At 42.1% G+C, this 27,412-nt stretch overlaps 2 protein-coding genes across 2 annotated transcripts in view; both read right to left on the bottom strand.

Annotated features, from left to right (window-relative positions):
• Positions 1 to 25,113, bottom strand: part of LOC106609096 (synapsin-3) — a 124,050-nt gene extending 98,937 nt beyond the window's left edge. Inside the window, exons 1-3 of the mRNA XM_014207499.3 lie at positions 25,007 to 25,113; positions 13,859 to 14,304; positions 4,763 to 4,820 (exon numbers count right to left, since the gene is read on the bottom strand). Of these exons, the coding sequence (XP_014062974.2) occupies positions 4,763 to 4,820; positions 13,859 to 14,250 (450 nt within the window). The 5' untranslated portion in view covers positions 14,251 to 14,304; positions 25,007 to 25,113. The remainder of the gene's footprint in view (positions 1 to 4,762; positions 4,821 to 13,858; positions 14,305 to 25,006) is intronic.
• Positions 25,114 to 26,750: 1,637 nt separating this feature from the next.
• LOC106609095 (laminin subunit beta-1) overlaps positions 26,751 to 27,412 on the bottom strand; it is a 30,452-nt gene continuing 29,790 nt past the window's right edge. Inside the window, exon 33 of the mRNA XM_045721919.2 lies at positions 26,751 to 27,412. This exon is cut by the window's right edge and continues 2,058 nt beyond it. The gene's annotated coding sequence lies outside the window, so the exon portion shown is untranslated.

Raw genomic sequence — 27,412 nt, 5'->3', positions numbered from 1 at the left:
ACATACATACACAAACGCAACAGTCGGAGTGGGAAACCTAAAATAGCTCCTGGTGATAAAAATAGATGTGGGGTAGGCAAAGGAAGGCTCCCATCTTGTGGTTTCTTTTGGGTCCAAACATAGCCGTTTTTTTCTACAGCAGAAATGACCGTTTACTTGGAATAAATACACTTCACCTCATTTATCTGAACAAACGTGTGCTGCATTGTAAGGCAGTGGAGTCTGAGGAGAGCAACCTTTCCATAATAGTAACCTTATTTAAAAAAAAAAAAAAACTAAATAAATACATTTACAAAAATTACAAAAATACAATAAAAATAAAAAATAACAAAATTAAAATTGGCTATATCGGGCAGAGCTGCACTTGCTCAAGTTGGTCAAGAAAGGGCAACAGGAGTCTTTGTACACAGTTTGCCAGTGCTGAACATCAATCTTGTAACAACGTCAACACAGATGGGGGGGGGGGGGGGGGGGGGTGAGGCGATTACGAAGGGTACGGAAAAACAAGGTGGAGGGGACCAGAGCAGGAATTCTGTCCTCACTGAGGTCATAGGCCTGGCGAGCAGATGTTTCCCCTTCTAACCTGTCTAGAACTCGTTGGACGGGAACCCAGAGAAACTTGCTTTTATACATTCTCAAATCGAACCTCCTGGACGTTCTAATCCATTTGGAATCATGTCTGTGACGTTAGCGTCGCATTGACGCAGATTAAGCGAGCAAGCAGCCTTGGAAAAAACATCACTCACAGGGGGGAAAGAAACAATGTCATGATCGAGATCCTCAGCTTGGCACTGCTTAGCCCCCAAGCAGAGAGAAGCAGCACACATCCAAAATACTTCAAAAAGAGGCAAAAGGGCATTGTGGGAGACCGAAAAAGAAAAAAGAATAATACATAAGCCCCGTGTATGCCCCTTTAGAGCACATCAGCAATCCGGACACACACAAGATCTCCTGGCACAAGTGTGTAGAGATAAGAGTGGGCACAGTCAAAAGGTGCTGGGTATCTTGGAGCACTTATTGAGAGATTGATAAGACTCCCAGAGGGTAAGTCATTGAGGATCTGGGCAGCAGCTCAAGGCCGATCTGTGCCAAAGGAAAACCCTGGGAACGAGTTCAGTTGGACGTGCCTGGCATGAGGCAGGATACCTGTGGTACCTAGGGCAACATCTGGCGTCAAGAAGGTCTAGTAAATCAGACACAGCATCTTTTTCTTGCTGAACTTGAAGCTTGGAAAACTGACATGGGGGGGGGGGAGATTTGTTCACACTCTTTTCATGTATCGTATACGCCTACTTGCAGATGTGCACCACCCAACAGAACGTTCAAACTTTGTTGAAGCAGTCACTGGACACGCATGAAGCAGCTAGCTTGACACTGGATGATAACGCTCACTCTTATGGAACTCGTGAAATTTAGGGAGCACAATGAAGCAATTGATTAATGTTAGGTGGGACCTAACTTTCAATTGATGCACTGCTCTCAGTTCTATTCATGCAACCCAGTGAAATATGAGCGTGAAGAGATTTTATATATATATATATATATATATATATATATATATATATATATATATATATATATATATATATATATATATATATATATATATATATATATATATATATATATATATGCAAGGACTACTCAGGCACAAGGTGACACCGATATAGAGCTTAGCTATAAGCTGAATATAAAAAAAGCTCAGAGCTCTGTTTGTAATCTGCATAGTGCAATGTAGAGTGTGTTGAAGACATTTTGTAATCTGTGTTTAAGTGTTAAGGGTTTTATACATGTCAAGGCTTCAAGAAAGTAAACCTTCAAAGCAGGGCCTCGGCCGTGTGGAGGAGTGTTTTATGACAACATGCTTACAACTGAAATATTTTAAATGGGGTTGGGGAGAGGGGCATATCAAGAGACACACTATATACACAAAATTGTGCACAGCCCTTCAAATGACTGGATTCTGCCATTTCAGCCACACCCGTTGCTGACAAGTATAAAATTGAGCACACAGCCATGTAATCTCCATAAACAAACATTGGCAGTAGAACGGCCTTACTGAAGAGCTCAGTGACTTTCAACGTGGCACAGTCATAGGATGCCACCTTGCCAACAAGTCAGTTGGTCAAATGTCTGCCCTGCTAGAGCTGCCCCAGTCAACTGTAAGTGCTGTTATTGTGAAGTGGAAACATGTAGGAGAAACAACGGCTCAGCCGCGAAGTGGTAGGCCACACAAGCTCACAGAATGGGACCACAGAGTGCTGAAGTGCGTAAAAATCGTCTGTCCTGCGTTGCAACAGTCACTACGGAGTTCCAAACTGCCTCTGGAAGCAATGTCAGCACAAGAACTGTTCGTCGGGAGCTTCATGAAATGGGTTTCCATGGCCGAGCAGCCGCACACAAGCCTAAAATCACCATGCGCAATACCAAGTGTCAGCTGGAGTGGTGTAAAGCTCACGCCAATGGACTCTGGAGTAGTGAATCATGCTTCACCATCTGGCAGTCCGACGGACGAATCTGGGTTTTGTGGATGCCAACAGAACACTACCTGCTCCAATGCATAGTGCCAACTGTAAAGTTCAGTGGAGGAGGAATAATGGTCTGGGGCTGTTTTTAAGGTTTGGGTTGGCCCCTTAGTTCCAGTGAAGGGAAATATTAAAGCTACAGCATACAATGCCATTCTAGACGATTCTGTGCTTCCAACTTCGCGGTAACAGGTCAGGGAAGGCCCTTTCTTGTTTCAGCATGACAATGCCCCAGTGCACAAAGAGAGGTCCATACAGAAATGGTTTGTCGAGATCGGTGTGGAAGAACCCTGACCTCAACTCCATCGAACACCTGTGGGATCAATTGGAACGCCAACTGCAAGTCAGGCCTAATCGCCCAACATCAGTGCCCGACCTCACTAATGCTCGCGGCTGAACGGAAGCAAGTCTACGCAGCAATGTTCCAACATCTAGTGGAAAGCCGTCCCAGAGAACATAGGCTGTTATAGCAAAAGGTGGACAAACTCCATATTAATGCCCATGAGTTTGGAATGAGATGTTCGACGAGCAGGTGTTCACATACTTTTGTTCATGTAGCGTACCAGACCTCAATAGGCCTCTCCCTCTTTCTCTCCCTCAGCTATCAGACGCTGCCAAGGGTAGCCTGTACACTGCCTGTGCCGCAGACTGGCACCTTATATGGCAGCAGCTGGGTGAAGAGCAGGAGAGAGCTAGCTAGTATGGCGTTGGGCACAAGTTGAGTTCAGAGCAGAGTGAGGGACGACAGCACTGCAGAGCTAAGGATGTAGGAAAGAGAGGAAAAGAGTGAGAGAGCAAGGGGGCTCTGTTTTTACTGTAGTTTTCTGAAAAGGGGTCATCATCCCATCACATTGATCCAACTTTTCACACAGGGATTGGGTTTCCTTCCTCCTTGAGCTTTATGTTAGATGTACTAACACCCGGCGAGGGGTCCAGCTGGGCTGTGTAGGGCGGGAAGGTTGGAGGCGGTGGGCAATTAGCATCTGACTTGTTACCCTGCGAGGAGCGGAGGAGGACTTCTGGGAAACAGCAGAGGGTCTGGCAAAAAGAAAAAGGGTTGTTTGGGCTGGGGGGGTTAGGGGGCTCGAGGGTGCGACCCCCCCTAGCAGTCCCTTCACTCTTGATTTAAGGGTCCTTATTAAGAGCCGCCACGTTTTTATTTGGGTTTGCTCTCAGCAACGCCACAAACTGCTACAAAAAATGCAGAGCCCCCATATTTCACATCTCTTTAAAAAACAAAAATCAGGATTTTAACTCAGAACTCCAAGCCCCACCAGCCCGGCTACGGTCTCAATATTACTGAGAATGAGATGTGAAAACAACAGAGTGTTGAGCAAACAGAGAGCCTATAAAGTCCCTGGCCTGGTCTTTTGTGGTTCGCTTTTTCCTTCTACAAATAAATCCCACCACTTAATTTCAAAGACAACGACTCCGGTCTGCCCAATCGCTTGCGGATGTAGGGCCAAGATTTTAGGAGGGAAATTAGATGTTATCTACCCACCGAAAATACTATATGTCTAGACAGTTGCGTATTTTTGCATATACATTGGCACAGACTGCATCTTTTCATATATATATTTTTTTTAATAAATGCCAATAAAACCTGCCGTAATTGTGCTACAGGGTTACGAACTGGTTAGTTCAGGGGAAAGTTTGTCTGACAAAACATTTATAAAAGAGGTACCTGATGGGAGAATCAGAGAAACCATTGGTATGTGTTAACACAGTGCGGAATGAAAATCAAACTACGGTCATTGCTAGCTTCTGATTAAAATAAAAAGCGTTGACTCATAACTGTAAGGGACTGCTTCTGACATGAGTCCAGAAAACATTTAAATCCTCCCTGCGTGTAATCCAATGCTGAGAAGGTGAGTACATAAAAATAAGTACATTCTATCAGGCAGCCAAGCACATACTGTACACACACAGAGCATGCCAACATGATAAACAGGCTAACTGGGGCATGGGAGTAAAAAGGCCTCGTACGTGTCTAATAAGTATGTAATACCTGCTGCTACCCAGCTGTTAAAGCTCGCATGCTATCCTAATGGTGCTTGAATAAAAGAGCTTGGATTCCTAGTGGATTATGGGTTAAAAAAAAAGAAAAAAAAAAGATGTGGGTCAAGTCAGTCAACCAGGAGTTGCATCAGCTGAGCTAACAAAACCCAATCCCTCATCTGAGCAATCTCCAGCCACATGGAGAAGTCATCAGTCCCTCCAGCTCTAACGCCACCAACCTGCTCCACCCGGATGTCGTACTCCCCGTTCAACTTCTTCCCTCGGAAACACTTGGCCCTGTGAGGAAAGAAATGGGAAAGAGACTAATGAGACAAGATCACAGCTTTCAGAGCTTATAAACTTTCACCACATAGTAGCCTAGGTGAGTTTCTAGACAGGACAACATTGTCTACAGGCTTGAAATGACCTGTGTAGAGACGACGACTAGAAAATAGCTTCTCCAGTATCACCTAAATTCTGTATAATTATTAAAAGGTATCCGCTGTAATGGCCACCTGTGCATACCACTACACTTCTGTTTTTTTTCACCAACCTAGAAAAGTACATAGTCACAACAGTATGCAGTCAAAACAACCTCAGAATAATCTGTTCATTTGATTGAGGAAGGCTGAAACGTCAAGTTTTCCAAAACAGCTTGAGACCACTGACATGTTTGTTTCCATGATTACAGCATTATGTGGTCCTGGTGTAGTACCATACAAGCAAACTTTCCCAGACTAAAAACCACCTGAGCATCATAATCAGTCAGAACATCATATCTCCCACCTATTAGGCACCTCATCAAGAAACAGCGAGCGAGCGGAAAAAAGAGGCGCACCTCAAATCAAAAGTATATTACAGATGTATGACTCAACGCCCCTGAATAGGACTCAATGTCCCTGTACACAAACAGTAAGAGTGATGTCCTTTTTCTGTCTGAAAACCCATTTCCTGTTCCTAACCATGACATCCTTACAGGCCAGGCATCAGGCTTCACTGGCATCGTCAAACCCCATAGGCAAGAAACCTGATAACACTTTTAGACAGCCTTGAAACAAAAACACACCCACAAAAACACAAGGAACAAACGAGGCAGAAACCAACGGGGATGGTGTCGCTTTAAACAGCGAAGGGGGTGGACATTCACATAAATCTGGACATTTCAGATATGCACACTTTTGGGCGTTAAGAGCTCTACGTTTATAGCCTGTGTCTTTGCCAACACTCTGTGGGTGCAGCCGGTGAACTCTCACACCTAGCAGGTGTCTGTCTGTCTGTCTGTCTTCTACATGCTGGAAGCTCCTGATCATTAGGGCACAGCCTGTTAAGGATTTAAAGTAACTGCCTCTAAACTAAACTTCTTTGTGATTGCACATTTTCTGTTATCACACATTTTTGTCATGGCGTCTTTTCGGTGCCAAAAAAAATAAATAAATAAATGGTCATCCAAGCTTCTCGCATTCTTTCCCGTCTCTTCTTGCAACGTTCTACTAATCACTCCTTGCAGGGCCGGCGCCAGAACGAATGACATTTCATTTCCATAGTGGGGGAAAAAATTATATTTAAAAAAGTACAGGACCACCTGTGTGCGCACGCTGCAAAATAAAAAATACAAAAATAGAACCCCTGGGCCTCGATAGACCCCCTTCAAGCTAATGAGCAGTCATTATGGCTGCAAAATTTTAAACAGCGTAATTAATACATTTTCTATATAAAAAAATTATTAAAAAAAAATTTAAAAAATCACTTCTTGGGTAACAGAATACTATTTTTATCAGTTTGTTACTGTTGGACAGGTCTCAAACATTTTCTAGCATGAGAGCTACATTAAAATTATGAAACATGTTCGGAGTTGCTCAGACTTTTTTTTTTGTAGCTTTCATAAGAACTTTGTATTTTACTGATTTCCATTTTCCTTGGTTTGGGATTTTTTTCTCTAGATTTTCACTCTAAAAACAACAATTATTTCTTAGAGAATCAATGAAATTGGAGGTTCTGAGTCCATTTCAATGCTTAAATCACAGAAGAAGAAAAAAAAAAGTTAAGGGGGGGAAACGCATTCGATTTTTTTGAGTAACACCCCTTTGATTGTGCATTTTGTGAGACGTTTTTGTTGCTGTACATGTCATGACAGAGCTTGCAAAACAAATACCGATCCGATTGATATCATTATATAATTCTGCCAGGTAAATCTACTGCATCATTACCGCTAACTGGCTAAGTGACTGAGACAAACACACACACACACACCCTCCACACCACAGACACACAGGGGCAACATTGCTGGGAATTAATTGGACAGTGTTACGTGTAGCTCAAATTGCCTTAAACTAACTAGGGATAATGTCAAAATGGATTTCATTGGATAGTAGCCAGGAGCTTAAGTTGTCTGATACTTGACAGTTTGCGGTAGAGTTCTCATTCCCAGCCCAAATCAGACGGGGCCTGACTGCCCGGTGATGATAAAACGCTTGATTGTATTTAAAAAAATTACAATTAAAAATTAAAAAAGGCATGTATGACTTGACTCCTATGCTGTGTAATGGTATGATATGAATGATTGTCGCAAATCAGCGCAATGGCGCTGCTTTTTTACAGAAATATTTGGCGAGCTACTCATAGCTGGGCTAAGAGCTATTGGTAGCTTGTGATGAACCTGCTGGAGACCCCTGCTATTTAAAAACACCAACATTCAAGTGCTCAACACATTTTATCCTTGGACTGCATTTGCTAATATAAGGCTCGATATGACAGCAGTTAAAAATAGTAAACTGTCAGCTCATTAGAGCATGTCCATGTCACATAAACAAGAAAAGCTGGTGAATGCGTTGCTAATGTTGTTTTTTGCTTGAGATGTAGGGCCTGGTCTCTCAATGACATTTTGAGCTGATAAAAATCAGCCAGTAGCATTGTCATCGGCTTGTTCAATCCAAACGGGCCGTCCCTCCTCTCTCCTCTTTCACTTGGTGGTGGCGCAGGCATCTGCTCAGTGCACACTGTTCTGGCTTTTTATGCGAGTCGGCCTCAGAGGTGTAGGTTCAGGCTGAGGCCTCAGAATCAGAAGAATAATCAGAGATGTTGTGATTCATTTCTTCCCCACCATCGGAGTCGTTTTCATTCAGATTTTGTAGCAATGCTAATGCAGCATGTGCATCCAGTCATCTTAGTCTTCTTGCCACTTGAAAATTACGCAAGCTCTCACTGTGTAATCCAAGTAGGCCAGAGTAGACAGCTTGGAGTCGGTGTACTGATATAGAGCACATACCATTTTGAGATTTGAATAGTTCAAAACAGAAATGCCCGTCCTGTTCTTCATTCATAAATTGGTGATTACATCATCATCTTCCGCTTCCCCTCACCTCATTAACTCACCCATTCTCCCCCATGATACTTTACTTCATTTATTTAATGTTGTTATATCTGTTCAATTGGTTGTTTCAGTATAGTTTAGGTTCAGTTGAGGCAATTATCGGGGTGATTATCAACTGGGCATGGCCCCTTCAACTATCGGGAGAAGGCTCGGAGCAGGCTCTGCTGTCAGGAGAAGAAACTATCTCACCGGAGAAAGCATCCGAGTGAGCTAAACAGCACCCCTCTGTCTTACTATATGTAGCCCATGTATCTGATGCTGTCTGGACAAAAAGATTATGACATGCCATACTATTTTTGTCCAGACAGCATCAGATACACATAATGACACAGAGGAGAGCTGTTGTTTCGCACGCTCCGCTTATTCATAAATCGGAGATTGATGCGTCTTCTGGTTTAGAAAAATACCTACAAAAATAAGAAATAAAAGTAACAAATAATTAAAGAGCAGCTGTAAAAGAACAATAGCGAGCCTATATACAGGGGGTACCGGTAGAGAGTCAATGTGCGGGGGCACCGGTTAGAATCCCCCCCCCATCCCTGCTTTCCATATGCTGCTTTACAGTCACAGACGCAAATGAGGTTCATCTCATCACCGATCTTCTAGCTGTTGAGCTGTTGACTATAAGATCCATGGTTATCCTTCCCTGTCATTCAACATGACGGTAGTAAAGCAGAAGACCAGGAGGCTTCCGTATGTGCTAAAAATGACATGTTTTCAAGCCAAGGCATTCATTGCGCAACTTGTCATCACTTCAAATGATAAATTGAATCAGTTGGACTTTAAAAAAAAGGTTCTGGAGGTGGGCAGCCCTTCCCATGGTTCCAAGAGTAAACACCCAGACAGGATTTGGCCCATGTTCTCCCCAAACACTCACTCTTACACAGTCACACACCCATTGTAAAAACATCATGCAGAGGAATCCAGAATCTTTACCATGACACTTTTCTCCTCATTGCATTAGTCTCCCATAAAGCCAAAGTGAGTAATGTATTTTGACAGATGAAATCTGGAATTTGTCCTTTCTTAGAAGTGAAAACATGGGTTACGCTATATGACAATAAGAACTCACAGCCAGATTTTTCCCACAGCCATCACAATTACCCTCACTTTGACAGCAGATATGACAATGACATCAGTGATTGTACTGCATTTACCAAAGAGCGGTTGGATAGAGTAATCTAATATAGGATCATTCAAGAGCCAGTACATTGTTCAGACTCAAACAACAAACTGACAGTTTCTTGGCTTGCAGAATATCATGTGGCATGGCATTCTTAGGAGGGTGTGGCATGACAGGGAGCCAATGGCAAGTCTGATAAGGAGGGAAATATGGTGAGAGAGAGGGACGAGGCGGTAAGCAAGAGAAAGAAGGAGAGAGGGAATCCTGGGAATGAGAGATTCCGAAAGACGGTGAGAGAAAAACAGAGAGAGGTGAAAACAGGAGTGAGAGATCCAGAGCTTGCGAAAGATAGAATGAGAAATGGAGAGAGAGAAAGGAAGCGGGAAAGAGATGAGTGAGAAACAGAAAAAGTGATGAGGATGGGGATGTTGTGGGTGGTGAAAGCTGCTGGTGTGTGTGTGTGTGTGTGTGTGTGTGTGTGTTTACCACCATTGTGCCCCAGTCAGAGTTAGAGGCCAGGCCTGTCAGGGAAGCCCAGCGTTTCCCCGGCGACCAGCAGCCTCTCCTCTGGTATGCTCTGGAGGAAATGTGGCCCCGAGGCAGAGGGCAATGATGGATGGACATGGGACACCCTCACCAACACTAACCCTCACCCACAACTAAAGACACTAATAGCTTGGATATACAGTACTGAGCTACTAGTTCTAATCCAGCTGTCTGTGCAAACACCTCCCAAGAGGAGACAAATATTACAGTCATGTTCTGTCAGCTATGAGATTCTATTAAATATTAACAAAATTAAAAAGGTCAATTCATGGCACATAAAGACTGTGGCAAAGCTACCACACATGTAACACTGATTGGTATTTAGTGTAATAGTGTAAATCAAACCCATTTCAGATAAGAGATCCTATCAGCCATCGATCAGGGCATCATAAAAAATAAAAATGTAATTCTCATACTTGGCTAAGATATTTGGGTAATCATGGATCACTAAAGCTTTTAAAGTTTCAATGGCTGCATTACACCACATGATCCCAAGGCTTGGATATAGGTCAAATGGTGTTACAATAACTTACCTTAATATGGAATGAACCTGGTATTAAAGCACATCAAAACCAGATTAATGCACCGAGGTACCGAAAGAGACAAAGCGAGAAAACTTTGTCCAATTTCACTAGTCCTCTTTCGTCTACAAATGAAATCTGGGATTTTGAAGCGAAACAGAGCAACAGTTTGTTGCCTCCCATCAGACAAACATTGATCCTGAATTACAAACACCGCTCTTTTTTGGTTGCCTGGTGGGAACGGACGACTGTCATCATAAGGTTTTATTGTGGTTATTTATCTCGTGGTCGTTCGCCTGCGGTCCGGGGCAACCAAGCTTTCGGTCTGTGTTAAGTTTTTGGTCCAGATAAAATACTTGTGTTGGCAACCGTAGCAACAATAAAAGTGCCGGGAGATAGGATCAATGTTGATTTATGGAGATGCAGTAAAAACACAAAGGCATCTGAGGACTAATGGAAAGCTTAGGCAGCCACAAAGTGAACTTTTCATGAACTATTGTACCTTTCAAATGGGAATCACAGATTTAAAGCCCCAGATTTCACCTAAAACCCATGAACTACTACCATACCTTAAGGGTTTTATAAAGCTTTCCATAGCATCCCTAGCAAGTGTCCTCCACTAAAATAGATGTAAACTTTCTCATGTTGAATAAATAAGACATCCACTTAATTTCAACCCCGTTTACAACGCCATCTGCACACCTACTGCTGCATATATTGTGGTAGCTGGCAGAATGGTGTTGACAATTCCACCGGACCCTGTTAAAGTTAGTGTCTGCGAAATGACTAAATCAGAAACTAGATGTTGTGGTAATGGAGGCCCATTTAAACACTTCTGGAGCTTTAAGTTTCCCCTACAACGCCAGCCAAGTACATGGAATAGAATGGAGACAGACGGTAGCAGGAGGGTTCACAGAGAACTGACATCTGTAGTAGCACTACACGGCCATCAACACGTTAAACCGAAGAAAGAAAACTAGCATGCCTAAATGTACGTTTGTTTCACATCGTCTTAAACAAATAGTGAGGGGGGGGGGGGGGGGGGGGGAGAAGAGGCACCATGATCCATACACGTTGCTAAAGCAGCAGCCAAATATTTCGCATTTAAAAGGCTTTCACAAGTTGTACTTCTCTCTCAGGGGTATTGCTCAATGGTTAACTGTTGAGCTGCTGCTATTCTTCACTCTAACGCCACCTTTGATATGGTAGCCTGGTCCCAGATGTGTTTGCGCCGTCTTGCCAACTCAACCACATCTGGGACCAGGCTATTGAAGTAGATTTAGAGTCAATATGGCAAGGCAAGTCTATTATAATGAATTACAGTGATTTAAAAAGAGATTCTAAAAAAAAAAAAAGAGGAGAACCTCAAGGGACAAATTACACCAAGTGTGTAGGTCTACATGAAAATGGGCCATGCTGCTGCTACAAAGCTCAATCTTTGATGGTACACTGCTCACTCTATACCGAGAAAACATGTTCATCCCCATGTGTTCGAAATGGAATGATTACAAAAGAAAAAGACCATGTATGTGCCACTTGAACAGATCTGTATTGTGGTGGCAGATCATGTGTTCACAGGTAGTATTGAATGGTTAGAGGTAACCCAGGGAGCAATGCTCAACACAGGTACATATTCTCTTGAGTTTTCCGATAGGTTATCAGCTAGCGCCACCTGCTGTTCATAACTCAGTGTTACTCCACACAGAGACGCAGGGAATGTGGAGAAACATCAGCGCTCAAGTCGGTTGTGATCTTGCGGCAGGTGGACTACAGTGCCTCAGTGTGGTCAAAAATGAAACACCTTAGTTTTCATATGGTAATATGCCAATGCTGTTTATATCAAACATTATGCATAAAAATACTTCAAGACCGATATTTATTACATCCATTTCCACACGTCACCAAACGATAGAAGACTACATGGTTGATACCATACACACAAACATAATGGCATGCTTGGTAAGGGATTCACTTAACTTCACACTGACAGCTGAGCACTTGTACCTGAATACATGCACTTAGTATGTTCACTTATAGACCTAAGCTTAAAATGGACATGGTGCCTGGGCAAACGGATATGAACACAAAGGCCCACTACACTGTACAAACAAGGGACGTCTGCTATACTGTGTATAATAAGGCCAAGGCCAAGTTTAATTGAGACACTTAATCACAATTCTTTTGATATGGTATCCAGTATGTTTTTATGTTTGGCCCATGTCTGCACAGAGGACCTATGAAACATTCATACTATTATGAAAAAGATGCTGTCAAACTGAATCTGAACATGCCTCATTAACAAATGCAGTTCCCCCCCCACCCCCTTCAGTCTGGTTGCAACTCAAAAGCTCTAATACATCCTCAGTAACGTGTCAAAGTCATCTCCTACAAATAATTATACAGCGGGAAAAATATTTACTTTTAAACACTGCCGAGTTGTCATAGGCAGAGTGTACTGTATAAAGCTGCAGTGAGCTCCTTAGAGAACAGAGGGGATCTACAGTAGATAATGAAGGGCTTCTTCTGCACGGCTTAATTACAGCTACACGATGAGATGAAAGGGAATGAGACATTTTGGGATCCCAGATGGGCTTTAAAAAGGAGAAGATTTAAGTCTTGCACACTGACAGCACAGTCTGCTGGGACAGAACTTAGTAATAATCCCAAGACCAGTCAGGCCTCCCTGTAGAATCTTAATGGAGAGCTGAGGGCAGCGGCCAAGTTCAGAGGGAGAGATATTCTAGTCAGACTTAACCCATAAGAGTCTAAGCCTGCGGAGGATGGTTCTACTAACCTATATGGAATTGTTTTAAGAAGGTCATAACAAGGATCATTTTTCTATTTGATTTGGAATTTTAAGATCCCTTGAAGTATCCCCCCAAAATATTTTTGGGGGACTCACTCACTCTCACTCTCACTCACTCTCTCTCTCACTCTCTCTCACATATAAGAAAGATCAGGAAACATATTTGTAAAACTTTTTTTTACACGCATTTAACCTCTCCATATATACATTTTCTTCAACTTGTACCGGGGGACCTTGAGAGGCCTGTGGGCATCCTAGAGCAAAACAACCTGCATGTACATCTTCATGAGAGTCTCACCTTTCCACCCTTATCATATTAGTGTGTTGGCCAAACTGTTAGGAAGCTACAGACAGAAGTTGGCAGATCGGTTGTACCGACTTCCGTCCCAAAACGCCTGTGTGTGGGGGAGGGGGGTCGTAGAGCAAAATAATAATAGTTCGGACGCTACAGACGATTTTATGAGAAAAGCGATTTACGGGATGTCTCATGGACTGAGAAACACCGCTCTAGCGCTGTCACCATTCACCGCAGATGAGGAAGTGCGACATCGGCGGATGCGGTGGATTTAGACGCATCAAAACATATCTCTAGCTTAAACTTCACGGGGAAGTTTTTATTAGGATAATTTGATTTCCGCTGGGGGCGCGGACATCAACTCTAGGGGTTAAATAGACCGCCAATGCAATGCATGATTGTTACTAGCATCGAACTGGTGCCATATCAGCTGTTCCGTTTCTGAACTGGTTTCGTTTTATTAGTATGACTAATGCTGCAGACAAGAATAGACTTTAGCTATATGATGGTAAATTCCATGTGCTGTGCAAGTGGACAGATGGTATGTGAAACACTAAGCACAGTGTTATTAATGCGAATTCAAATAGGTTGTGATATCAAGTAATATTTGCAATATAGCCTAGGCTTGTGTAATATACTGATTTAGTGGTCACTTTCATGGGAGAGAAACATACCAGTCTGTGTGCAGGTCGTCGATGACCAATAGAATCTTGGGCTTCCGAATGACAGGTTTGGCGGGCGCTGCTGCGGCAGCTTCTGCCACCGCCGCTGAAGCCTTGGCTGCTGCTGCAGCATTCTGTGCCAACTGGGCGGTCTTCACCACACTGGAGAAGGAGCTGAGGAAACCCCCGGGGGTCGGGGCCGGGGACGAGCCTAAGGCCGAGCCCGAGGCCGGGACCTGTGGTGGCAGGCTGGGGGGCGTTCGCCTCTCTGTGGCTGGGGAGGCGGGATTGGAGGTGGAAGAGGGCGGGGTGGGGCGAGGCCCACTCTGCAGGTCCATCATGTAGCCGTTGGGGAGGTTGGCTACGAAGCTGCTGTCGGACAGACGCCTGCGTAGGTAGTTCATGGTGACTGGTGGGTTGGTCGTTCAGGCCAGCAGGACTAGGGTAGACAGTGGGATCTGAGAGAGAGACCGAGAGGAAGGAAGAGAGAATTATTATAAATTTGTAACAATAATAATTTGTGTTCCCTCCGGCACAATACAACACACAAATTCTATATGCTACTGTAAATGTAAAAACCAACGCTTCCCATATAAAATGCATTTGGAACAGAAGGAGAATGGAGCAGTAGGCAGCATCATGTCGTCAGCTTAGCTCTCATAGGAACACACTGGGCTATAAAACGCAGCCAGCCAGCAATCATTGATGAAGTACGAAAGCAGGATTGCGCAACCCTGTTGGAACCACAGTGGCAGCCTCAGACACATACATGAGCTATTGCCTTAGGTAGGGGGGGATTCACATTCACAAACCTAGTCAAACACACCGAATGCATTTTGAATCTGAATCTAAACAATGGCTTTGCATATTGAACAGAGATACTACTAATAGGCTCATGTTAAGGGGGGATTTTAGGTGGGATGGACTTGAGGGCCTTCATACAAGCCTACTTAGAGTCCCCCAATCACCTCATGCATTTTAAATCTAACCATCGACTTTCTGCATATTAAACAGTTGGTACAGTACTAGCATAGGAATTAGCCTCATGTCAGGAAGGATGTGGGGGGGAATGAACAATTCAAACCTGTTTAAGGAGACTAGCTGCCTTAATGCATTTTGATTCTAACTAGAGGTCGACCGATTAATCGGAATGGCGGCGTAATTAGGGCCTATTTCAAGTTTTTATAACAATCGGTAGTCGGTATTTTTGGGCACCGATTTGCCGCTTTTTAATTCTTTTTTATATTTTTTAACTAGGCAAGTCAGTTAAGAACACATTCTTATTTTCAATGACGGCCTAGGAACGGTGGGTTAACTGCCTTGTTCAGGGGCAGAAGAACAGATGTTTACCTTGTCAGCTTGGGGATTGAATCTTGCAACCTTACGGTTAACTAGTCCAATGCTCTAACCACCTGCTTTACATTGCACTCCACGAGGAGCCTGCCTGTTACGCGAATGCAGTAAGAAGCCAAGGTAAGTCGCTAGCTAGCATTAGACTTATCTTATAAAAAAAAACAATCAATCATAATCACTAGTTAACTACACATGGTTGATGATATTACTAGTTTATCTAGCCTGTCCTGCGTTGCATATAATCGATGCGGTGCGCATTCGCAAAAAAGGACTGTTGTTGCTCCAACGTGTACCTAACCATAAACAATGTGTTTCTTAAGATCAATACACAAGTATATATTTTTAAACCTGCATATTTAGTTAATATTGCCTGCTAACATGAATTTCTTTTAACTAGGGAAAATGTGTCACCTCTGCAACAGAGTCAGGGTATATGCAGCAGTTTGGGCCACCTGGCTCGTTGCGAGCCAACTTCGCCAAAACGGGGGATGATATAACAAAAGCGCATTTGCGAAAAAAGCACAATCGTTGCACGACTGTACCTAACCATAAACATCAATGCCTTTCTTAAAATCAATACACAGAAGTATATATTTTTAAACCTGCATATTTAGCTAAAAGAAATCCAGGTTAGCAGGCAATATTAACCAGGTGAAATTGTGTCAGTTCTCTTGCGTTCATTGCACGCAGCGTCAGGGTATATGCAACAGTTTGGGCCGCCTGGCTCTTCGCGAACTAATTTGCCAGAATTGTACGTAATTATGACACAACATTGAAGGTTGTGCAATGTAACAGGAATATTTAGACTTAGGGATGCCACCCGTTAGATAAAATACAGAACAGTTCCGTATTTCACTGAAAGGAAAAACGTTTTGTTTTCGAGATGATAGTTTCCGGATTCGACCATATTAATCAACTAAGGCTCGTATTTCTGTGTGTTTATTATATTATAATTAAGTCTATGATTTGATAGAGCAGTCTGACTGAGCGGTGGTAGGCAGCAGCAGGCTCATAAGCATTCATTCAAACAGCATTTTCGTGCGTTTTGCCAGCAGCTCTTCGCTTCAAGCATTGCGCTGTTTATGACTTCAAGCCTATCAACTCCCAAGATTAGGCTGGTGTAACCGATGTGAAATGGCTAGCTAGTGAGCCGGGTGCGCGCTAATAGCGTTTCAGAGTAGTTGTTCCCCTTGCTCTGCATGGGTAACGCTGCTTCGAGGGTGGCTGTTGTCGATGTGTTCCTGGTTTGAGCCCAGGTAGGAGCGAGGAGAGGGACGGAAGCTATACTGTTACACTGGCAATACTAAAGTGCCTATAAGAACATCCAATAGTCAAAGGTATATGAAATACAAATTGTATAGAGAGAAAGAGTCCTATAAGTCCTATAATAATATAATAACTACAACCTAAAACTTCTTACCTGGGAATATTGAAGACTCATGTTAAAAGGAACCACCAGCTTTCATATGTTCTCATGTTCTGAGCAAGGAACTTAAACTGTTAGCTTTTTTACATGGCACATATTGCACTTTTACTTACTTCGCCAACACTGCGTTTTTGCATTATTTAAACCAAATTGAACATGTTTCATTATTTATTTGAGGCTAAATTGATTGTATTGATGTATTATATTAAGTTGAAATAAGTGTTCATTCACTATTGTTGTAATTGTCATTACAAAAAAAAATAAAGAAATAAAAAAAAAGATCGGCCGATTACTCGGCAGCGGATTTTTTGGCCCCTCCAATAATCGGTATCGGCGTTGAAAAATCATAATCGGTCGACCTCTAATTCTAACCATCAAAGTGATAACAATCTGCGTTGCATACAGAGTGGAGATAGTGAGATACTGGGCTTGATCCAGAAGAACGTCATTCAGATCGGCTGCACTGACTAAGAACGATGTAGAGGCGTGCTGATTAGAGTGAGAGCTTGAGTTATGACACTTTGAATAAGCGCCTCATGAATATATATTCATCTATAGTCAAAGAAGAGGGCTGTATGGGGGAGTTAAGGCATGTTATGGGGTGGGTTTGCTGACTATCAGACACTGATTGATACAGAATTGGATTGTGTGGGTGAAAAAGAGGAGCGAGGATTGCGGGGAAAGGACATGACAAGGTACTGTGGGAAATCAAAACATCAATTTTATAAAAGGCACTAGCTCAGACCATAGACAGCCTACCAGATGGCATAGCACTCCCAGGGGCATAAAATACATTACAAACAATTACATATGAAATGTTCAATGGCAACTTTCCTGCACACGACATGTAGAATATGTTGCTATAGCTGCTGTAGCAGAATACTGCAGAGAACATGCCCCTCAAAGGAGATATGTCTGTTCATTTTTCAAACTGTGTCAAAGAACATGTTTAGCTTGGCATTAATGCCATTGACTTTGCAGGGACTTAAAGGAAAAGGTTGAATACAATTAATACTGAAGCAAATAGGGGCATTGAAAGTTAACAGAGATTACACAGGGAGCTGTCCACTCTGTGGTGCTGAAACAGTTAGAGCCCATCCTTAGAGATCCATCAATCACCACTAAAGGTAGGGGGAAATCCCCATCTTTAAACCACTACTGGCGCATTCCCCCACTTCCTCACCATCCTTAAAGCAACTTTCCTCTCATCCCTCTGCACATACAGTATCTGATGCTATTAAAGCCTTATGGGCCAACCCTTTCTCTCTTTTAAAGACAGACAGTTTCAACAAGCCCTTGCAGAAGTGAGGCTTATAAAACCCCCCCAGGGCCCCAACTGATCACCCCTCTCTTAGCCTTCTCTGTAAACGACAGATGGTGCAGTACCAGTCAAGGCTCTAAGGCAGGCAGCAATGGTTTGCATTGCGCTAGGGAAGGCAGTAACGGTAGTCTCTCCTCTGTAATTAATGGATACAGCAGGATAATGCTAGACTAAGGCAATGTTAAAGACCGTGGGGGTGGGCTGTGTTGATGCATGGTGACGATAGGGTTGCTCGCACCAGGGTCAGGCGAAGGGCAGACCAAGAGGACCACAGGCCATGGGTAAAGGGGGTACCTGGGGTGGATTAGAAGCTCTGTGACCTTTTGAGTGAGTATCATAGAAGAATGATGTGTAGCACTGCTGAAGAGGAATGGTGCCCTCTTACCCTCCGCACAAGGTAAAGGTGATTATGATGAAGACTCACAGAAATAGCCCTGAGGTGTTCTGGCAGAGTTTGTATGTGAAGGGATGTGGATATGACACGGCTAACTGAACCTAGAAAAGTCCATCTTGCTTTCAAGTGGGTGATAGAGAATATTTTCCATATTAAAAGCACATGCAGTGAGCAGAGGGAGCTTCGGCGTCTCCCTTCCGTGCATTTAGCATGTTAGCGGCATTACAGAGTTTGTATTATTCATGGGGGTCAATGTGTCGGAGATCAGGGATATGGAACGTTATATATTGGGTCATTACTTAAATGAGGGGAAATCACGATGGTGAGGAGGACTACAACTTGAAAGACCCTAAGCACTGTGGAGGATAACAGTTGTATATGAATTGCATTGCCTGTAACTATGTGAAAAATACCATTAATAACGAATTAACAGCAGCACATCTAAAAGCAATCTAAAAAGCTAGAGCATAACGATACAATGGGGTTTGGGCCTCCCTCTAACAATTCAGCTTTATATTAATAGCTCATCCTACTTTAAAATTACACATGCGCACACTCATACCCGACCCGTACGTAGCACACGTTTCTGGTCCCCTAGTACTTAGTGAGATAACTGGCACAGCAGTCGCTTAGCAACCAGTTCCTTTTTTATGACTAGTCTAAAAGAAACTTGGCACGGGATCTGATGAGCGTGATGACATACAGTATTTGTGAGTCATCACGATACATCAACCACATGGCGTTCTATAGGGTTAAAAACAAAGAGTCAGCTCTGTTTTATTCTCACTAGTGCCATCTTCACCGAAGACCTACACCACCTCATCATTAGTCATGAAAATAAGGAAACAAAGGATACAGTGCATTCCGGAAAGTATTCAGACCCCTTTGACTTTTTCCACATTTTGTTACGTTACAGCCTTATTCTAAAATTGATTAAATAAAAACTTTTCCTCATTCTACACACAATACCCCATAATGACAAAGCAAAAAACAGGATCCTTGAATTTTTTGCAAATTTATAACAAAAAAAATACCTTATTTACATAAGTATCCATACCCTTTGTTAAGAGACTCGAAATTGAGATCAGGTGCATCTTGTTTCCATTGATCATCCTTGAGCTGTTTCTACAACTTGGAGACCACCTGTGGTAAATTCAATTGATTGGACATGATTTCGAAAGGCACACACCTGCCTATATAAAGGTCCCACAGTTGACAGTGCATGTCAGAGCAAAAACCAAGCCATGCGGTTGAAGGAATTGTCTGTAGAGCTCCGAGACAGGATTGTGTCGAGGCACAGATCTGGGGAAGGGTACCAAAACATTTATGCAGCTTTGAAAGTCCACAAGAACACAGTGGCCTCCATCATTCTTAAAATGGAAGAAGTTTGGAACCACCATGAACAATTTTATCAATTTTAGAATAAGGCTGTCAACGTAACAAAATGTGTAAAAAGTCAAAGGGGTCTGAATACTTTCCGAATGCGCTTTACTTTTGTTTTGATACCGACATTAGAATTAACAATTAGAGCATCTTCTTGATTAAAAGCCTTAAAACAAAATGTATTACTATGTGTTTAAAATGTAACTGGTGATAAGACTGCACTTACACAGGTAGCCCAATTCTGATATTTGGCCCAATTATTGGCAAAAGAGCTGATTTGATTGGCCAAAACACCAATTAGTGGAAAAAGATACGAATTGGGCAGCCTGTGTGAACGCAGTCTTAAACGTAAATCATAGTCCACAGTGTGGGTGTGAACATTTAAACGTTTGAAGGAAATTGGGATTGTTAATGTAAAGCAAAAATTCCTTACTGAAAAACAATGTTAATTGTTACAAAAGACATGCAGAGAAAGTCAAGCGATGGAAGCTAAATCCTGTATGGCAATACTTTGAGAAGTTAAATGAGAAGAGAGTGAAATGTCAACTTTGGAGGTGGAATTGAGGTACTGTAATGGAAGTACAGGTGCAATGCTTAACCATCTGAAAGGGACCCAAACCGTTGCAGGCAGCACAGCTGCATTGTGAATTCAAGTGGAATTTTATTAATTTCTTAACGTTTAAAAGGAAAACCAAAAAAAAAGGCAGTTTAAACGTCAAGAAAATGTTTACATTCGTCACATCCCTAGTCCACAGATGCTGACACGCGATAGTCCGGCGTCCCATTGTGACCTACAGTAGCTACACGCCTCAGACCAACATCCAAAATTCCTAACTAATGCGAAGCTGTGTACTCTTAATTTGAATGTGTTGACAGTTGGAGAAATTGCTTGAGTAGTGCTGAGACAGTCCAATATTCTAATAACCTGCTGTCCGTACGCGTACAAGTTTTGACTATGATGGATGCTTTCGTCCTTGATGGTAAAGTCATTAACAGCTCAAAATTCCCTGCTCGACTTCTGAAGGTCTTACCCATGAGGTGTTTTTACACAGCATGTTTGGGCCGGGCCGGGCCTTTCTCTGCATGCAGCCTTGGCTTGGCAGCAATGAGGCACAAGCTCTACAAGACTTGAGGGTCACTGCCACTGAGAAGCATTGAGGGAGTTTGATTTAGTGCACCGGGCTATGGCCCATGACGTAAATGTGCAAAAGTGGTGAAGGAGGAGTGCCCTTCACAAATTAAACACTAATCTACTGCGCTCGGTCATGTTGTCAATGTGATAGCCTGACGCATCGTTCAGAAGCATACATCTCATTGGTAAGGCTGATAAAAAAATAATAATTAAAAAGGCTTTAAGCCACCAATTTTGCATGTGAAAACTCAGATAAGAGTCACGACACCCATTATCGCAGATTGTTCTGAATGGTTTCTGTAGTTAAAATGTAAGACATTTTTCTTTTTGGGTGTAGTTACCTTTTAACGCAAGAATGCACCAGCAATATACAATTGTTTGGTTAGCAATGTTTTGTAGAGCTCATCTGATGGCATAATTTGCTAAACAAATCGCCACTGGATTTATGCAAACAATCATGATATCATTCTGTCAGGTAGGCATAGGCTACTTTGCAGTTAACATTTAATTGAAAAGGTTTTTGGGGAAAGCCTTTCCATCTCTACCAGAAGAAAGTTATCATTAGCGTCATTGCTAACTGCTACACTAAGGGCAGAGATACGGGTGCACCGCAAACACACACAAGTGCATTCCTGTGCCATTTCAGAAAGTTGCATGAAAATACAAATCACTGATGCATGTTGTTCATGTCTTATGATTAACTTGGTCAAATTAATAAATTTTCTAATAAGTTCAATACATGTTTTTATATTGTTGAATTCCATTTTCATGTCTGGATTCCATGAGTCCGTCTGCATTCGCCGCTACTCAGAATTTATAGGGCCCCATGTATAGTGTTTTGCAATGGTATTGGTTTGGGTTTAATAATAAAGGTCACTAATCATACAGAGATATTTTCTAATAATTTCACTGAAAAACATGTGACTGGTATGTAATGGTTTATAATTATTAGGATTGTCGAAACATTGGAGTCACTTGCCCATTTTTCCATCACATTTTTGGGCTTGTAGGAAAAGTCTTCATATGAGAACTGCACCATAAGGACAGCCCTCTTAGACAGCTACCATTTGCTGGACTATTGGGGAACAGTTGGGTTAAAGCAACAGGATGCTAAGTGGAGGACATACTGAATTGGTTTCATGGAGGACTGGCTTGACTTGTGAGGATGACCACACTATTTTCATCATGAGCAAAAGCGATTGGTTTTCTACCCAAATTTGCATTAAAAAAAAAGTTTGATCCATTTAATAAACTCAAGAGAACTAGCAAATTTATGTAAGGATTTAGCAGTAACAGCAGCATCTAGTTGGCAAAACCTAGTACCTTCACACTAATTTATAGGGGAAAATGCAAGTGACTTTAATGGCCAATTTCTCTGAACAGGGGAAAACCCCATCACCAAATTCAGTGAGAATACATTACATAGTATGAATAAACAATACTCCAAGCCACAGCGTCATACTACTTGTCAAACACAGAACTAGCCTTTGGTGTGGGATTTGGGAAGTCTGTGGGTGGCTTTTTATTTGTATTTTCACATCTTAAATCATTACTAAGAAGATTTACCAAATCGGATGTTGGGTACTATATTTATTGAATATTATATGAATCCTATAAATGTAAATAGCCAATTTTGGTACAATCAATTAGCTTAATTTGTCAGAGTTCAAATAATGTTTTAACAATATAATGTCTTCTCTTATCTGTTTCCAAGTGATTATTTTCCCCATGTTAGGGATGCACACAATCACAGCACCAGATCAGGTGTTGCTGATGTGTGCTTATACAGGTTCAGAGTAATGCTGGGAAAGGTACTTTCTTGTATACTGGAGCCTCAGAATGGAATGAGTTGCATCTGCCTATGAAAACAACATCCTCTCTGGACAGCTTTAAAAATAAAGTAAAAATATATTTGATGTCTTCTGTGCCCATATGAATAACCCCTATGATGTAACTGAAATGACGAGATCGATGTTCTTCTTCTATATTTTTGATTTATTATTTCACTGCCATACTGTGTTCGATCTTATCTAGCCATCTTGTGTCAAGAGGACCACAATGGAAATAAATCCCAGACTTTGTGTGTTGTCCTCAATTTTTTTATTCATGTGTATGTATGGCTTTTACGTTGTATGTGTGCTTGTTTTTTAAAATGGTCGAATTAATAAACTAAAAAAACTAAACTAAAACCACAGAAATAATTTCAGAACCATCCGAGATGGTGGATGTCAAAATCCTCTTGGGCTTTTTGAGGTGGAACAACATCTCTCATTACTACACGTGCTAAACCTACATCACGTCGCCATCAGTCAAAACTGGGCGCCTGGCTCACGCCCGGGAGGCAACCCGCTTCCAAAACGAACGCAATCAACGCTAACCCGAGTCACCCAGGGTAGGCCCGGGGCATTAATCAAATCCCCTCATTGTATCATCAGCTCCCAGCCACCTAGAGACCACAGAGGGTGGTGACCTTAGACGGCCTATCAGCCTGCCACTACAGTGCCAGGGCTACACAACCATAGGCACAAACCACTTAACCAATCCCTCGCCACATCATCATAAGCAACCAGTCCTGCAGTTAGGAGGCAGAAGAGGATACTTAAATATACCTAAATGCACATCAACAGTTCTCTCCTTGACTGAAGGATTTTCCATTCGTTTTTCACAGACTGCGATTTATTGTGTGTGTGTGTGTGTGTGTGTGTGTGTGTGTGTGTGTGTGTGTGTGTGTGTGTATAAAATACTGCTGAGGCATAGAAATGGATGACGTCATTAAAAGCTTAATATTCCCTGCTCGATGTCTTTGTCTTATCCATTAGGTGTTTACACAGCATGTTTTTGGGCTGGGATGGGCTGGACTGTGCCTTTCCCCGCATGCAGCCTCGGCCTGGTCACAGTGAATGAGGCAGTGGCTCAAGAGGGTCAATCAGAGGCATGGCATCAACATCATCATCACCTCTCAGCCACAGAAAGACATAACAGGTGTCAACCTCAGATCGCCTCTCACTGCAGATGGCCCGTCAGCGGGCAAGTACACAAAAGGTTTGGCTTATTGTATTATCATTCGCAACGAGGACTAGATATCAGCATTTCTATTTTTACTGCAAAAACTGCTCAATTGAGCAAATATCCAGATGAGCAAATGAAACATCTACAGCTTTTCATTAGACTGAACACTCGGAACACTCCCAGCCATCTCAAGGAGAAACTATTCAATATTGAATGGTGTTATTCACTAGATTATGGCTTCCTGTTGAGATCGTCAAGAATCGCAGATCAGAGCCCAAAGAAAAAAAGTCACTAGTATCGATTATGTCTGTGGTACATAGCCAATTATTTCAATTGAACATTTTGGATTGTCAGACTGACTAAAGAATCAAGGGGAAACACTGGCAGAGAGAACCCAGGCTACAGCTCACTAGCTATATACTCAGTCACAGGCTGACAGCACATGCACAACCGTTGAGTTAAAAATCAGCAATGACAGCATCTCTAGACATGGATATGATTCTATAGATAAAATATATATGCATGATCATACAACCTTCAGTAGCTTAATAGACATTCTGCATGATGATAAACAGTCTAGTTTCCTATCAACTTGAACGAAAACAGGAACCGTGACATTTTCAACAAGTGCGTTCACTCGCTCTGGATAAAATAGCATTATTTTGGTATATTTGGTAGATCATATCATTTTTCTATACATAATTGTTGTATAAAACATGCCAAATATGTTGATGCAGAGGGTTGGGATTCACTAAATACAAAGAAAAGCTGACTGATAAGCCCAATTAGGAACGCAGGTGCGTGTAACAATGTCCTAGCTGCATGCGGGAATTCCCTTTTCACCCAAAACCATTCAATAAATCACAAGATATTCATGAACAGATCATTGCCGCACACCGTTACCGACTACCCCGTACCCCGTGTACTGTAGCAAGCAAACAGTCCTGACTGCAACGCGCTAATTAGCCTGCGCAAATAAATATAACCAGCGTCTGAAATACGCTAACGTGCTCGAAGTAACCGTTTCGTTCGTATGGTGAATGATCAATTTCAGCTGAGAGCGGTGGACCGAGAATAAAAATACATGCAGACACCACATTGAACTACGAGCAGCCTTCATAAATATTTCTGTAATGTTTTACCTGGGTATCTGGTATCACAAAGTGTTTGGATGATGCTCCCCTTGCGCTCGTGTCACAATCCTCACCAGCTCGCGCTTCAGGATCCACCACTCTCCTTTGTATCCCACAATGCATGCTGGGAGCTGCAAAATGCATCCATTCCTGAGATCCCCTGCTTACCTCATTGGTCGATTAATTTGTGGTATTTAATAGCGTCCCTCATAATTTGTTTGACTTGTGGAATATAAATATTTAATATTTCAAGGATGTGGCAGCATTGAATTTTCAGTTCAGACAAATCCAGTGCTGAGAGATAAGAGAGACTCCAGGTAGGTGTTTTATGGGCTACTGATTTCCAGGGAAGCCCTACTTCCTTGAAAACACCCACCCACCCCCACACACACACACACACACACCACAGAAAAAACACAGAAAATATTTATATTAATTTGGAATCATATATCTTGTGTAGGCTCAATAATTATTTGGATTTCAGACAGAAGTAATCATTTCTGTTATGTATGTTCTTGGGACACCAATGTGTTTTAGCCTATCCAGAGTCAGACCACAATCTCTTTATGGCAAATATGAATTCAATTACCTTTGCAAAATGATGCCCTCCACAATTGTAACATACTTGTTTACTGTCTCAATGCTCCCTATCCCATACACTCTTAGACAAAAAGGGTTCCAAAAGGGTTCTGCAGCTGTCCCCATAGGATAACCTTTTTTTTGGTTCCAGGTCGAACTATTTTGGGTTCCATGTAGAACCCTCTGTGGAAAGGGTTCTACCCGGAACCAAAATGGTTCTACCTGGAACCAAAAGGGTTTTTCAAAGGGTTCTCCTATGGGGACAGCCGAAGAACCCTTTTTGATTCTAGATAGCACCTTTTTTTGTAAGCGTGTAGGGCCAGAAAACCTGTCACACGAGAGTACACTTCACCACTACTTTCAATGACCATTCCGGGATTGAATGAGTCAAAGCTTTAACTCTCAAATGTAATGCCCTTGCTTAGTGCTGTGTAATAACTAATAATGACGCAAGTGCCTGATTTTTATTATAAACATTTACATTTTTTATTTGCATTGGGAAACACCTCTTCTAGTAGGCTATATGAAAAGACGTTGCCTCATATTGGAAACTTTTAATTCATTAAAACAATGCCGACTGAATTAACTAAAGCTTAAATCTTTGATTGTTTATATGCTAATTCGAATTTAGTGAACAGTTCCTTGCTCATCCTTCCAGGGAAAAACACAGTGCATTCACAGATGCTGACTCCCATTGATTCCCTTAGTAAAGATATCATTGTCCCTATAAGCAGACTAATTCATTTCAGGCATAATACAAATACCAATTGCTTGTTGGGTTGATAACAGAAGCATTAGAATGTAACTATTAAACATTCGAAGAGTTTCAATGTCAATTGCATTTTAGCTTCATAGCAAGTCGGTGGTTTGAAACATTTCAAGATCACAGTATTAGTATGATGCAAGATGCACAGTGTGACTTACTCCCTTTATCAAAGTCATGCAGTATTTGTTTTTTTACGGCTTGATCCGAGGGATGTCATTTCATTGTGAGTGAGCTTTCAGAAGTTCAGTGACAACAACAACAAACACTAAATTGATTCTGAATATTTCAAATGCAACAACTATTTGATTTTATACCCAGCCTGCAACGTTGGAACTTCTGCCAAAGTTCAGCTTTCGATTTCAAAGCGCTTCTGACACCCAGCCCACTTATCAATCAATAGTAGACCACTGCCAGAGGAGACTCTTTAATGAGCATATTAGTTTAAATGATTCACTGCAGACGGAAACCACGTCTGCTCTTTTATTTGGATATGATATTTAGGACTCTCTCTATATCCAGTAGTTGATGAACGTTTTAGCACCTTGTACATTCCAGTATTGAGTCAAATTGTGTATGATGGCTAGCTCTCACGCAGAAAATACGGTGTGCTGCACAGTGTCCAATGATTTGAATCAACAATGCCATTCCACGTTTAATTCAGCAGACACCTACCTATGTCATGAGAAATTACAGCGGATCCTCATAGGAAAGCGTCATCCATTCCATAGCCATTAATCATAAAGAAAGCTGACTCACTTCCAAGCCCTCTCCAACTTTCCTCTGCAACAACCTGCCTTGTCATGGAGCAGACTGGGTTGCTGTGAAGAACTTTGTGACAAATGTTTTTTTCAAAAGTGCTAATTAAATCAAATGTTTACTTGATTGATTGATTCTCTCTCTCTCTCCCTTTCTCCCTCCAACTTGCTCTCCCTACCTCTCTCTCTCTCCCTCTCTCTCTCTCTCTCTCTCTCTCTCTCGATCCCTCTCTCTCTCTCCTCTCTGCAGCCCTTCTATGGTCTGGCGGCTGCTCTAAAATGGTTCCTCACCATCTTCCTGCTGTAAGTGTATCA

Source organism: Salmo salar, chromosome 07, assembly GCF_965601325.2.
Source record: "Salmo salar chromosome 07, fSalSal1, whole genome shotgun sequence".
Taxonomy (NCBI): Eukaryota; Metazoa; Chordata; class Actinopteri; order Salmoniformes; family Salmonidae; genus Salmo; species Salmo salar.
The sequence above is the reverse complement of the archived record's forward strand: the minus strand, read 5'-3'. Positions and strand labels throughout refer to the sequence as shown.